This window comes from Nicotiana tabacum, chromosome 19, assembly GCF_000715075.1.
Source record: "Nicotiana tabacum cultivar K326 chromosome 19, ASM71507v2, whole genome shotgun sequence".
NCBI lineage: Eukaryota > Viridiplantae > Streptophyta > Magnoliopsida > Solanales > Solanaceae > Nicotiana > Nicotiana tabacum.
This window is the reverse complement of record NC_134098.1, coordinates 128,343,008-128,358,544: the sequence shown is the minus strand read 5'-3', so window position 1 is coordinate 128,358,544 and position 15,537 is coordinate 128,343,008. Positions and strand designations below refer to the sequence as shown.

The window sequence follows — 15,537 nt, the reverse complement described above, 5'->3', positions numbered from 1 at the left end:
AGATAGGAAAATACACTCAATTGAAGAAGAAATAAGAATCTCTTCTCTCTTTCTCTCTATATATATCTCTTAACTTATTTTTTCCTTGTTCCATATTGTTACTTTGAGTTATATTTTATAACACGTTATCAACACGAGACTTGTGATGACCCAAAATGTTATCTTTAAATTTAATAATTAATTATGTGTTCTAAGACCTCAAAAAATACTATTTAACGTTCCTCGGCTTGCGTGCGCAATCCGTAAAATGAAAGTTTTTAGGTGAAAAATGGATTAAAATGTGAATTAGAGCTTTAAAACTCAATTGAGTTGACTTTGGTCAATATTTTGAGCAAGCGGACTCGGATCAGTGTTTTGACAGTTCCTGTAGGTCTGTATCGTGATTTGGGACTTGGACATATGTCCGGAATCAAATTTCGAGGTCCCTAGCCCGAGATATAGAATTTTGATGAAAAATTAAAAGATTAAGTTCAAATAGTGACCGGATGTCGAATTATTTGCAAACGATCACATAATAGAATTTTGATGATTCCAACAATTTCGTATGGTGATTTTGGACTTAGGAGCGTGATCGGAATTTTATTTGGAAGTTTGACCGGGGAGTTGGCTTTTTGATATCAGGGTCGAAATTTAGTTTTGAAAATTTTCACATCTCCGTTATGTCATTTATGACTTGTGTGCAAAATCTGAGGTCAATCGGACTTGATTTGATAGGTTTCGACATCGGATGTAGAAGTTGGAAATTCTTGAGTTTCATTAAACTTGAATTGGGGTGTGATTTGTGATTTTAGCGTTGTTTGATTTGAGATTACAAATAAGTTCGTATGATGTTTTAGGACTTGTTGGTGTATTTAATTGAGGTTCCGAGGGCCTCAGGTGAGTTTCAGATGGTTAACGGATAAAAAATGGGACTTAGCTACTGCAAAAGCTGCTGCAATTTTTCTACTGAAAATGCTGTAAAAAATTGGGCTGCCCGCCAAAATCGGGCTCCCTGTCAAAACCAGGTTCCATGTCAAAATCGGACTCCCTGTCAAAATCGGATCGGGCTGTCTGTCAAAATCGGGCTCCTTGTCAAAATCGGGCTCCCTGAAAAATCGGGCTCCCTAACAAATATGTAAGTTATAAAAACATAGAACTTCGTCCCATTTGCCATTTTTGACGAATTGGAACTTGAGGAGAGGCGATTTTGATATATTTTCAAGGAAAAACATTGGGGTAAGTGATTCTAACTCGGATTTGGTGAATATACATGAATATATCACTGTTTTCACCATTTAATTAGTGGTTTAAGATAGAAATTTGAAAAACTTTTAGAAATCTCATAGAAACGAATTTTTGAGATTTCGGTGTCGATCCGGAGTCGGATTTGAGTGAAACTTATATGGTCGGACTAGTAATTGAATGGGTTATCGGATTTATTGAGTTTCACTGAATTTCGAGATGTGGGTCCCACAAGTAATTTTTGAGCTAATTTCGGATTTTATTGAAAAATGTAGTATTTTCTTATGAAATTGATTCCTATAATTTTTGTTGACTGTATCGAATTAATTATGACTAGATACGAGTCGATCGGAGTCGGAAAATCGAGGAAAAAGTATAATACTTGGTTAAATTGGAGCAAGTCGAGGTAAGTGACTTGTCTAACCTTATGTGGGGGAAATTTTCCCTAGGATTGGTATTGATGTGATTATTAAAATGTGTTGAAAGTCGTGTACACGAGGTGATGAGTGTGTACACGGGCTAAATGTGAAAGATTATATTTTTAAATTGTGTAAATCATTGTTGCGCATTTATTAAATTATTTTATCTTGTTATATTCTTCATCATTGATCTGAAATATATACCTTAAATTTGTCTGACCTTTTCCTGCTAATTGTTTTACCTGTTTAGTTGAAACATGGTTTTTTTTATTCTGTGCATTATTTGAAGGTTGATTTTCTTTAAATAAAATATTATTAATATGAAATATTTGATATTTTTAAATTTGATATTGAAGCAACGTATTAAAGATTTTGAAATATTTTTTTCCTGAATTATTTATTCCTGAATATTTTTGTAAGATTTCCGTACTCATTGTAATGGAGCCGTGAGCTCTTTATTGTGAAAAAAGATTATTGATGATTTATTTTGTCATGAGCCGTGAGCTCTTTATTGTGGAAAAATATTGTTGTTGAATTATTTTGGCAAGTTAAATTATTTGAGCACTTGAGGTACAAATTGTGATAATGATACGCATGCGGTGGTATAAGGTCTGTGTATTGAAACGCATGCGGTGAGATAAGGGTGGCTTGATACGTGTGGCTAGTAGGGGGAACTACTAGAAGTCATGCGGTGTGATAAGGATGGCTAAAACGCGGGATGCTATTTCGAAAAAAATATTTTCTTTAAAATAAATTGTGAAGGCTCCCGCAGGATGCTATAAGGAAATGAGATATTGTGGATTTATTTATAATTTAGGACTACAAGGCGGTAGCTCGGGAATGCCCTTGTTTATATTGATTTATGGCCGTAGTTGCCTTTGATTATTTGTTGTGGTTTTCTTGAAGTTGAAAGGAAATTTTGTTTTGTTTCCACGAGATATTAATTTCCATTATTTCGTGGAATTAAATGTGACATACTACTTGATTCATTTCCATTATCATTTTATCTTATTATATTGTTTAAACATTACCTTGTCATTATTTAGTCTCCAGTAGGGCCTGACCTGACCTCGTCACTACTCTACCGAGGTTAGGCTTGGCACTTACTCGGTACCGCTGTGGTGTACTCATAGTACGCTTCTGCACATCTTTTTGTGCAGATCCAGGTACATTTTACCAGCCTAGACGTCAGTGAGTTACCTGCGCACGGAGACTTCGAGGTATATCTGCCAGCGTCCGCAGACTCCGGAGTCCCCTTCTATCATTTTATGTTGCTTCCTTATATTTTATTTAGACCTTGACATATAGAGACATTGAGAATAAATTCTTAGAAGCTTGTGACTTATTTCTACCGGGTTTTGGGAGTTGAAATTGTTTGAATTGTAGTTTATTTATTTCAGATATTTATTATTATTTCGCATTGATAGGCTTACCTAGTCTTAGAGACTAGGTGCCATCACGACATCCTACGGAGGGAATTTGGGGCCGTGACAAGTTGGTATCAGAGCTCTAGGTTCATAGGTGTTACGAGTCACAAGCAGGTTTAGTAGAGTCTTGCGGATCGGTACGGAGACGCCCGTACTTATTTTCGAGAGGCTACGAAACTGTTAGAAAATATTCACTTCTTTGATTCCTTATCGTATGCCTTTGTTGGTTTCAAAGTTCTAAACAATTGTCTTTATATTCTCTCACAGATGGTGAGGACACGCACAACTGGATCCGATGATCAGACACCCGCGCCCCATGTTGGAGCCGCAAGAGGTAGGGGTCGGGGCAGAGGCCGAGGAAGACCATGTGGTACAGCCAAAGCACCTGCATGAGCTACTGCATCAGAGCCACCAGTAGCTCTAGTTAGAGAGCAGGCACTTGAGACGCCTGTTACTACTCCTGCACTTCAGGAGACTCTTGCCCAGTTTTTGAGCATGTTTGGCATTTTAGCTCAGGCAGGGTTAATTCCACTTGCTCCTACCACATCTCAGGCTGGGGGAGGAGCACAGACTCCCGCCGCCCGTACTCCAGAGCCACGGGCCCAAGTTAACCATGCCCCAGAGGTTATACCAGTGTAGCTAGTTGTCCCAGTTCGTCCTGAGATTAGGACATCAGTTTCGGAGGGGGGGGGGGGCAGCTCAGGATCGAGAGGTATAAGAAGTACCACCCTCCTATTTTCAGCGGTTTAGCTTCAGAGGATGCTCAGGGTTTTCTGGAGGTATGTCACTGTATCCTTCGTACTATGGGTATTGTGGATTCCATTGAGGTTTCTTTCATGGCATTCCAGTTTAGAGGAGCAGCCTACTAGTGGTGGCGGGCATATGAGTTGGTTAGTCCGGCTGATGCAGCTTTACTTACTTGGACGCAGTTTTCAAATATGTTCTTAAGGGAGTATGTTCCTCAGAGTCTTATAGATGCATGGCGCGCAGAGTTTGAGCATCTGCGCTAGGGTTCTATGACCGTGTTAGAATATGCGGGCCGATTCAGTGATTTGGCTAGGCATGCACCAGCCTTAGTTGCTACTGTTCGAGAGCGGGTTCGCAGATTTATTGAGGATCTCCACCCTAGTATCAGATACAGTATGGCTCGAGAGATAGAGATGGACATCACATACTAACAGGTGGTGTAAATTGCTAAGAGATTTGAAGGTATGCAGACTCGGGAGAGGGAAGAGAGGGAAGCTAAGAGACCCCGAGATTCTGGCACATATAATAATTCTCGTTCCCCAGTTGCAGCCTGTCATGGAAGAGGTTATGTGAGTCGTCCTATTCATTCAACACTTCTAGCTTCCAGTGGTATTGCAGCTACTCTCAGACCTCATGTTCCATAATATGCACCGCTAGTGTCTACTGTACCTCATGTACGGGGTGCTTTCAGCGGGTAGTCTAATCGATCAGGCCCGAGCTAGTCTCAACAGCCACATCCTCCGAGGGCTTGTTTTGAGTGTGGTGACACTCGTCATATCATAAGGGATTGCCCCAGATTTAGGAGAGGTGCACCTCCACAGATTTCTCAGGCCCCACCTATTCCACAGGGCCCTCAGGCTTCTCAGGCCATGATTACTGCACCAGTTAACACTCCAGCTGCACAACCAGTCAGATGTGAAGGTTGGGCAGGTAAAGGTCGCCCTAAAGGGGGAGCCCAGGGCAGATATTATGCCATTCCTGCTAGGACAGATGTAGTTGCATCCAATTCTGTTATCACAGGTATTATTCTGGTCTGTCACAGAGATCCATCAGTCTTATTTGATCGAGGCTCCACTTATTATTATGTGTCATCTTATTTTGCCACGTATTTGGACGTATCACGTGATTCCTTGAGTTATTCTGTTTATGTATCTACACCCGTGGGTGAATCTATTATTGTGGATCGTGTGTATAGGTCGTGTTTAATTGTTATAAGTGGTTTTGAGACAAGGGCTGATTTATTATTGCCCAGTATGGTAGATTTTGATATTATTTTGGGCATGGATTGGTTGTCGCCCTATCATGCTATTCTGGATTGCTATGACAAGATGGTGACATTGGCTATGCCAGGTCTACCGCGGCTAGAGTGGAGAGGTACATTGGATTATGATTAAAGCAGGGTTGTTTCATTTCTAAAAGCTCAACGAATGGTTTAGAAGGGACATGATGCGTATCTGGCCTATGTGAGAGATGTTAGTATTGATATTCCTACTATTGAGTCAGTTCCTACAGTGATGGATTTTCCTGACGTATTTCCAGCAGATCTTTCGGGTATGCCACTTGACAGGGATATTGACTTTGGCATTGATTTATTACCGGGTACTCAGCCCATTTCTATTCCACCATATCGTATGGCCCCAGCAGAGTTGAAAGAATTAAAAGAACAGTTACAAGAGTTGCTTGATAAGGGTTTCATTCAGCCTAGTGTATCGCCTTGGGGGTGCTCCTGTCTTATTTGTAAAGAATAAGGATGGTTCTATGCGGATGTGTATTGATTACCGCCAGCTGAATAAGGCTACAGTGAAGAACATGTATCCGTTTCCACGTATTGATGATCTATTTGATCATCTTCGGGGTGCCTAGAGTGTTCTCTAAGATCAACTTACGTTCAGGCTATCATTAGTTGAAGATTCGGGAGCCAGATATCCCGAAGACTACTTTCAAGACTCAGTACGGTCATTACGAGTTCCTTGTGATGTCTTTTGGGCTGACCAATGCCCCAACAATATTTATGCACTTAATGAATAATGTATTTCAGCCCCATCTTGATTCTTTCATCATTACGTTATTGACAAAATTCTGGTGTATTCTCGGAGTCGAGACGATCATGGACAACACCTGAGGACTGTGCTTCAGGCCTTTAGAGAAAAGAAGTTATATGAAAAATTTTCAAAGTGTGAATTCTGGCTTGATTCTGTGGGATTTTTGGATCATATAGTTTCGTGCGAGGGGATCAAGGTAGATCCGAAAAAGATTGAAGCAGTGCAGAGTTGGTCCAAACCGTCCTCAGCTACGGAAATTCGGAGTTTCCTTGGTTTGGTAGGGTATTATCGCCGATTTGTAAAGGGTTTCTCTTCTATTGTTGCATCTATGACCAAATTGACCCAGAAGGGTGCTCCGTTCAGGTGGATCGAAGAATGTGAGGAGAGCTTCCAAAAGCTCAAGACAGCTTTGACTACAGCCCCAGTATTGGTATTACCTACAGGTTTAGGGGCTTATATTGTGTATTGTGATGCATCGCGAATTGGTCTCGGCGTAGTGTTGATGCAAGACGGTAGGGTGATTGCCTACGCGTCCAGAAAGTTAAAGGTGCATGAGAAGAATTTTCCTGTACACGACCTTGAGTTAGCAGCTATTGTTCATGCCTTGAAAATTTGATGGCATTATTTGTACGGTGTCCATTGCGAGGTCTACACCGATCACCGAAGTCTACATCATCTGTTTAAACAAAAGGATCTTAATTTGCGGCAACAGAGGTGGTTGGAGTTGCTTAAGGATTATGATATCACCATTCTCTATCATCTTGCGAAGGCCAATGTAGTGGTCGATGCCTTGAGTTATAAGGCGGAGAGTTTGGGCAGCTTAGCATATTTACCGGTAACAGAGAGGCCTTTAGCCTTGGATGTTCAGGCCCGGGACAACTAGTTTGTCAGATTGGATGTTTCCGAGCCGAGTCGAGTTTTGACTTGTGTGGTTTCTCAGTCTTCTCTTTATGATCGTATCAGGAGCATCAGTATGATGACCCTCATTTGCTTGTCCTTAAGGATATAGTTCAGCACGGTGATGCCAAGGAAGTCACTATTGGAGATGACGGTGTACTACAAATGCAGGGCAGGCTATGTGTACCCAATGTAGATGGCTTGTGTGAGTTGATTCTCCAAGAGGCTCACAGTTCGCGGTACTCCATTCATCCGGGAGCTACAAAGATGTATCAGGACTTGAGACAACACTATTGGTGGAGGTGGATGAAGAAAGACATAGTGGAGTATGTAGCTCGGTGTCTAAATTGTCAACATGTGAAATATGAGCATTAGCGACCGAGTGGATTGCTTCAGAAGTTAGAGATTCCAGAATGGAAATAGGAGAGGATCACTATGGATTTCGTTGTTAGGCTCCCATAGACTTAGAGGAAGTTCGATGCAGCTTGGGTGATTGTGGATAGATTGACCAAGTCAGCTACAACTAGACCTTGCAAAACAGGAAACCATAATGATGTTATGATTGTTGAGCTTATTGACAGTGGGGATTGTTAATTACTCAATTTTAGAATCACAAACAAAAATATGTCATATCTGAGTACATATTCCAGCAAACAAAAACAAACACAATCACTCAGTAACATCATATCGAAGGATATCAACATAACCAAGAAAATAAGCTATCTAAAACTATAATCAAATACCTCTTAAAGGCAGATACATTCTTGAACAGAGGAGTATGCAAGCCATGATCATCTCTAACTAGTGGGGCATTCTCAATCTCTCTTTTGGCATATGCAAGTGCCTCATCCGGAGTCAACGATGCTATGTATCTCTGTAATATCAATTACAGTATAAAGATCAAGATATAAAAAGGATAAACTAATTTATCAGTAATAATTCTAAGGAATATAACACAAAAAGAATTTTACCGGCAGGTTATTGGACACATTTCTAACAGGTGAAGGAGGGGGAATAGATTTTTCTCCTGCACTCACATGCTTCCTTAGTTTCCTCTGTCTTGAAACCTGCTCTCGTTTTTCCAGAACTCGCATTCTTTGACTTAATCCATAAGTAGAGTTAAGTCAACAGGTGAAGGAGGGGCATGCTAACTAATATTGAACCGGTTATCTGGACTCGCCGGAAGTTCCCTTAATTTCTTTTCATGATTTGAATTTCGGTAAGATGAAACTTCTGATGATGGAAAGAGACCCCATTCGGTCAGAGGATGAGGAAGTGTAGAAATTTGAACCACAAGCCTAAACAGTATCAGAATAGCACCAATGAAGAAGAGCTTCTTCTAGTCAATTCTGAAACAACAGAACAACCAGTATTGGCCGCAATAATTTCCTCATCTTCTTCAGCAGACAAAATATCTGATCTTGTTGCTAAAATAAGAGCTACATTTGCAGATCCATTTTCAGTCCCTTAAGCAGCCTAAAACAGCTATCCAACACCTCCAACATGTCCAAGGCTCAAATAGGTAGATCTGTGAAAGAAATTGTTAAGTTGAAACAAAAAATGCAGGATACTATACAATATAGAAAGTGAAATATAACATATTTTCAACTATGGGCAAAGACAATAATCTAGTGAACCAACCACTCATAAGGCAGAAATAAAAACTAATTTTCAAAGATGTACTCTTTCCGTTCCAAAGAGATTGACACTATTTATTTATTAGTCCATTCAAGAAAGAATAACACATTTCTAAATTTAAAAATAATTTGACCTGAATTTCCCATTTTACACTTAATTACAAGTTTTTATATCCACATAAATGTTAGGACACATTTAAAACCAAAAAATATCAAAAATCTTCGTTTCTTTCTTAAAGGAGAGAGTAATTAAGTGAATAAGAGTGTCCTATTATAACTTAAGCTTTTAGATGAGGTGCTCACACGGGTCAATACAACAACAACTCAGCGGAATCTCACAAGTGAGTTTTGGGGAGCCTACTATGTATACAGAACTTACCCCGACCTGGTAAAGTAAAGAGTCAGTTTCGATATACGCTCGGCTCACGGTTCAATACATATAATCAAATAAAAGGATTAAAATATAAAAGCCAGGAGTCCATAGGCACACCTCTAGCTTCTTAAGTTTGAAATTTCTACCAGATTAATGCTACGAAAATTCTTAAAATCCATTGGAATCTTGTAAAAATATCGTCTCTTTGAGGTAAAAAGGAAAAGAAGTAAAAGCCCCAGGAATTCAATTCTGAATAATAATTGAAATTTTCAATTAAAGGGTAAATAATAAAAACTCAATATATACAGAGTAATGTTAATATATACTTACCTTTTGATTTACGATCATAAACGGCAGCAGACCAAACAACGCTAATTTTTGAAAGAAGGAAATTGAGGTTTTGGATAGAAGGAATTGTGATGTGAAAAAAGAAGGGAAAAAGAAAGAAACAGAAGGAAAGAGAAGCGAAAAGGAAAGGTGAAATGCGAAGGTAAAAGAGAAAAAAGGGACACAGTATGCGACATAATAGGTGACTGCTTCCATATTTATATATGTTATTTTTAGTGGTTAGCGCTAGTTGTCTGCTTGGACTTTACTTTTATAAATAATCATGAAATAAAGGTCAGCTCGGTACACATAAAGGTCAGCTCGATACACGACTCCATTGAGCACCCGCTATGGTCCCGGAAATAAGTCGGACCATAATGGTGTATTACACTGTGAAAAATTTATAAATACCCATTTTTATGCCTGATCAATCAAATTTAGTCACATAATCAAAATTCAACCTTATTTAGCCACTAAATTAGTACGGGAATAAGTTATTGACTAAATTACCCCTACTCTATTTATAAATTTATGCAACACAACCTCACACTATGTTTCAGCAGAATATTGCGGTGTAATCTACAGATTGAAGTAAGCTCTCAATTATTCTTCTGATTCTTCGAATTTTCTGGTTTGATCTCAATGCTTTAATGTGTGTTAATCTCAAATTTTTTCAATGTGTTAATCTATGCTTAATTATATAACATAACTTCTCGTTTGTAATTCAGATCGTAACTAATAAAATCTGCATTGTTCTGCTATTATTATAAATTTTAAATGAAAAACGTTTATTATTCTGTACTTAATTGTATAATATAGTTGTTATATATCAAGTAATTTAATATATAACTCGAGGAATTACAGTTGTTATATGTCTTACCGGGTGTGATGACCCGATAAGTCATCTCATGTTTTGAAACCTAATTCTGTGATCCAAAATCTTAAAAATCATGTTTTAGTCTTCCTCGATTTGCGTACGCAGTCCGGTCATCTTTCCGAAAAGCTTTTATGTTAAAAAAATTAAGAAAATTAAAAAAAAAATGCCTAAAAACTTCATTTGAGTTAACTTCGGTCAACATTTCTAGTAAACGGATCCAGATTCGTGTTTTGACAGTTCCGGTGGGTCAGTACTGTGATTTGGGACTTGGGCGTATACCCGCAATCGAATTCAGAAGTCCCTAGCCTGAGATATCGGACTTTGTCAAAATTTAAAAGTTAAAGGCTTAATGAATTTAACATGTTTGACCAAAGTTTGACTTTTTGGATAACGGGTCTGTATTTTGGTTTCGAAACCTAGTATAGGTCCAATACCGAATTTATGACTTGTCTGTGAAATTTGGTGAGAAATAGAGTTGGTTTGACATGATTCGGATGTCCGGTTATGAAAATAGAAGTTTCAAAGTTTTCTTGAAAATTTTATTTGATTTGGTGTTCAATTCGTAGTTTTAGGTGTTATTTTGGTGTTTCGATCAAGCGAGCAAGTTCGTATGATATTTTAGGACTTGTGTGCATAGTTGGTTTAGAGCCCCGAGGGCTCGAGTGAATTTCGGATACGCTACAGAGTGATTTAGACTTAGAACATTTGATGGTATGTGCAATTTCTGGGAACTGGCCTCTGAGTTCGCATTTGCGAACATTCCTATTTTCCGTTAGGTTCGCATTAACGAGCCATTTCTTCGCATTTGCGAAGTGTGCCTGGGCCATCCTAGGTTCGCATTTGCAATCATGAGGTCGCATTTGCGGATGGCCAGTGTCTGTATTTGCGAACAAAGTTTCGCATTTGCGATGAGAGCTGGGGACGGAGATTCTTCGCATTTGCGAAAACATGGGTCGCATTTGCGATCTTCAAGTTCCACATTTGCGAACATTTTGTTCGCATTTGCGAAGGCAGCAGAGATGTGGGAGTTTTGCATTTGCGAAGCTTTTCTCACATTTGCGGGCTTCGCATTTGCGAAGCCCAGGTCGCAAATGCGACATCTGCAGCTAAGCAAAATAGGACTTAGACGGGATTTTGGGTTCATTTCTCAAATTTTCAAAACCTAAAACTTTAGAGGCAATTTTTCTAAGACTTCTTCTTCCCCAAATCGTTGGTAAGTGATTCTAACCTATTTCTTTTCAATCTTTCACTACTTTTTCTAAGATTTCAACCTAAAATCTAAGGTTTTCATGGTGGAATTGGGATTTTTAGGGTAGAAATTAGGGATTTGGTAATTTGGGAATTTAGACCTTAAATTGAGGTCGGATTCCAAAATAAATCACATAACCGGGCTCGGGGGTGAATGGGTAATCGAGTTTTGGTCCGAATTTCGGGTTTGGACCAAGCGAGCCCGAGTGTTGACTTTTGTTGAATTTTTGCAAAAATGGCCTAAATTGAATTCTTTACAATCATGGGTAGTTCCTAAGGCTTAAATTGAATTGTTTGGTTGGTAATTGCTAGATTTTATTGGTTCAGAGGCTTGTGTGAAAGGAAAAGCTATGGTTGAGCTTTGAGTTTGGTCGTTGGAACGAGGTAAGTGTCGTGGTTAACCTTTATTGAGGGAATAGGAATTGTTTGCCTATTTTTTACTTGTTTAATTATTGGGAACAACGTATATGTGAGGTGACGAGTACTTATGTGTTGTAGTCGGGTTAAAACATGCGGGTGGGGTGTGGTTTCTTGCAAATATAGCTTTCTTTGCTCATGTTATCCATGTTTAGACTAGTATTGTTAAATCGATCATTTTTATCATGCTTACGAATCTTTTGGTGATAGTTGAGTATTGATTCCGACGTTGAGGTTGACATTGTGGAACCAAATGTGGAAGTAAGGCTTCTACTTGTTATTTTATCTCCCTTTTGTTATTTGTCCATTGCATTATGGTAAGGGAGAGTGTTAATGCACGAATGGTGATGTCGTGCCGATTCTATTGACTTTATGGTGAGGTTGAGAGTGTTAATGCACGAAGGGCGATGGCATGCCACATTGTGAGTGTAATGCACGAAGGGTGATGTCGTGTCGTTTCTATATGGTGAGGATGAGAGTAAAAATACGAAGGGTGATGTCGTGCATTTTTCCTTTACTGTGTTCATTGGTTCCTATTGGTTCATAGTATATTGGCTGCTAAAGTTATCATTCTGCTGTAGTTCTTTATCTTGTATTCCCCTCAGCATGTTTCCCTCTCCCGGTTTTACCTGTCTAGTTCTTCATTGCTATTATTTGTATATACACTGTTAAATTGTACAGGTTGATTTGTAGGTGTCTTGTCTTAGCCTCGTCACTACTTCGTAGAGCTTAGGCTCGACACTTACCAGTACATAGGATTGGTTGTACTGATACTGCACTCTGCACTTTCTGTGCAGATTTTGGTACCGGCTCTAGCTGATTGAGAGGTTGGCTGTCAGATTTGCTATCATGAGACCCAAAGTAGATCTGTTGGCGTTCGCAGACCCTGGAGTCTCTTCCTAGTTTTATCATTTACTGTTTTTCTACTTCAAAACAGTGTATTTTTCTTTTTCAAACTCTGTTTGTAGTAATCATAGTAGCTCGTGAGTCGTGACTCTATATCCGGGTAGTAGTAAATGTTGAAGTTTCTGTATTATTCTGCACTCGCTGTATTTCATTTTAGTTTATTAATGTTATTTACCGAATTGAATAAGGTTTGACTGAATAAATTCTCTAACATTAGCTTGCCTAGCAAGTGGAATGTTAGGCGCAATCACGGTCCCAACGGTTGGAGTTCCGGGTTATGACAAGTTGGTATCAGAGCACTAGGTTGCCTAGGTCTCACAATTCTCGAGCGAGCTTAGTAGAGTCTGGGTGATCGGTACGGAGACGTCTGTACTTATCTCCCAAAGGCTATGAAGTTTAGGAACACATTTCACTTCTATTCTTCTTTGTCGTGTGATTTTGTTTTCTCAATACTGATTGAACCCTTCTACCTTTATTCTCTCGCAGATGGCGAGAACACGTACCTCTTCTTCAGCTGAGCAGCAACCAGAGCCTCCAGTGGCAGCTCATACGAGGGGCAGAGGTTTGGTGCCGAGGCAGGGGCAGGACTTAGCCCAGAGCCCCAGCAGTGGAGCCTTAGGTAGAGTTTGACGAGGAGGCTCCAGCCCATACTGTTCTTGTTGGGCCAGCTCAGGTTCCTGAGGGGTTCATTGCCACCCTAGTGCTTCAGGACGCTTTAGTCTGTTTGGTGGGCCTTATGGAGAGTGTGGCCCAAACTGGCGTATTTCCCATGGCACCAACCGTCTCTCAGGATGGAGGAGGAGCAAAGACTCCTGCTACTCACACTCTGGAGCAGATGGCTCCCTAGTATCAGACTCCAGCAGCTCAGCCAGTCAGAGTAGTTCAGCCGGTTGTTGCGGCACAGGTCGGTGATGGGCCAGCTATGTCTTCCGAGGCTTTATGGAGATTGGACAAGTTCATCAAGTTCTTTCCAGTTCACTTCAGTGGTGCATCTTTAGAGGACCCCCAGGAGTATCTTGACAGCTGTTATGAGGTTCTACGGAACATGGGTATAGCGAAGACCAATGGGGTCGATTTTGCTGCATTCCAGATGACTGGTTCCGCCAAGAAATGGTGGAGAGATTATTTGTTGACCAGACCAGCTGGGTCACCTGCTCTTACTTGGGACCAGTTCTCTCAGCTCTTCCTAGAGAAGTTTCTGCCTATTATATTAAGAGAGGAGCATCGCCTTCAGTTCGAGTGTCTTCAGCAGGGCAGTATGACTGTTACCCAGTATGAGACCCGTTTTGTGGATTTGGCCTGTCATGCTCTTCTTCTACTTCCAACCGAGAGAGAGAGAGAGAGAGAGAGAGAGAGAGAGAGAGAGAGAGAGAGAGAGAGAGAGAGAGAGAGAGAGAGAGAGAGAGAGAGAGAGAGAGAGAGAGAAGGTTTATTGAGGGACTTTCTCAGCCTATCACATTGAAGATAGCTAAGGCGACTAGGAGTGAGATTTATTTTCAGGAGGTTGCCAATGTCACCAGGCGAGTGGAGGTGGTTCTTGCTCAGGGAGGTCAGGGATCTGACAAGAGACCTCGTCATTCCGGTGGGTTCAGCGGGGCCTCATTTGGAGGCAGGGGTACTTTTGGTAGAGGTCATCCTCTCAGGCCGTTTCATTCAGCACTCCATGCTTCTCATGGTGCTTCAGGTGGTCGTGGCCCTCATATGTAGTATTCCGATCAGCTAGCCTACAGTGCACCACCAGACTCCTATTAGTGCACCGCCGCTCTAGAGTTTTCAGGGTGGTTACTCAGGTCGACAGGGTCAGTTTCATGGATAACAGTAACATCAGCCGAGGTCTTGTTATACTTGTGGTGATCCGAGGCACATTGCTAGGTTTTGCCCTCATGCATCGAGAAGTTCAAAACATCAGGGTTCTTGTGCCATGGTCCCGGCACCGGGTGTTGCACCGCCTGCTCAGCCAACTAGAGGTAGGGGTCAGACAGTCAGAGGTGGTGGTCCGACCATTAGAGGTGGAGGTCAGGCCACTAGAGGTGGAGGCCAGCCATCCATGGGGCATCCTAGAGATGTAGTTCAGAGTGGTGGGCCCAACCCCGATGTTATGCTTTTCTAGCTAGGCCTGAGGCTGAGTCATCTAACGTTATTATCACAGGTACTATTTCAGTTTTCAGTAGAGGTGCTTCAGTTCTATTTGATCTGGGTTCTACTTACTCCTATGTGTCATCCTATTTTGCTTCATATTTGGTTGTGCCTCGTGATTCTTTGAGTGCTCCTGTGTATGAATCCATACCTGTGGGGGATGCTATTATTGTAGATCATGTTTATTGTTCGTGTGTAGTTACCATTGGGAGTCTTGAGACTAGTGTAGATGTTCTACTTCTCGATATGGTTGATTTTAATGTCATATTGGGTATGGATTGGCTGTCACCTTATCACGCTATATTGGACTGTCACGCCAAGACGGTGACCTTAGCCTTGCCAGGGTTGCCTCGATTAGAGTGTAGGGGGACTCTTGGCCATTCTACCATCAAGGTTATCTCTTACATGAAGGCTCGACATATGGTCGAGAAGTGATGTCTAACTTATTTGGCTTATGTTCATGATTCTAGTGCAGAGGTTCCTTCCATGGATTACGTGCTAGTTGTTCGCGAGTTTCCAGAGGTATTTCCTGCAGACCTTCTGGGGATGCCACCTAACAGGGATATTGATTTCTGTATTGATTTGGCTCTAGGCACTCAACCTATTTCCATTCCGCTATACCGTATGGCCTTGCCAGAGTTAAAGGAATTGGAGGAACAATTGCAGGATTTGCTTGATAAGGGCTTCATTAGACCTAGTGTCTTGCCCTGGGTGCACCTGTGTTTTTCGTGAAGAAGAAGGATGGATCGATGAGGATGTGCATAGATTATCGGTAGTTGAATAAAGTCACCATCAAGAACAAGTATCCATTGCCGAGGATTGATGATTTATTTGATCAGTTTCAGGGTGCCAAGCTATTTTCA

General features: G+C 40.7%; 1 protein-coding gene across 5 annotated transcripts in view; it reads right to left on the bottom strand.

The window, feature by feature from the left end:
• LOC142173300 (uncharacterized) overlaps positions 1-9,292 on the bottom strand; it is a 28,332-nt gene extending 19,040 nt beyond the window's left edge. For 2 of the 5 annotated variants that reach the window (XM_075238607.1, XM_075238608.1), the window contains exons 1-3: positions 9,094-9,290; positions 7,725-8,281; positions 7,497-7,627 (exon numbers count right to left, since the gene is read on the bottom strand). In XM_075238607.1, the coding sequence (XP_075094708.1) occupies positions 7,497-7,627; positions 7,725-7,847 (254 nt within the window). In that variant the 5' untranslated portion in view covers positions 7,848-8,281; positions 9,094-9,290. Of the gene's footprint in view, positions 1-2,971; positions 7,283-7,496; positions 7,628-7,724; positions 8,282-9,093 lie in introns of those variants that run through there. The other 3 variants (XM_075238609.1, XM_075238605.1, XM_075238610.1) reach the window with 3 other exon arrangements.
• Between the last annotated feature and the right edge of the window lie 6,245 nt (positions 9,293-15,537).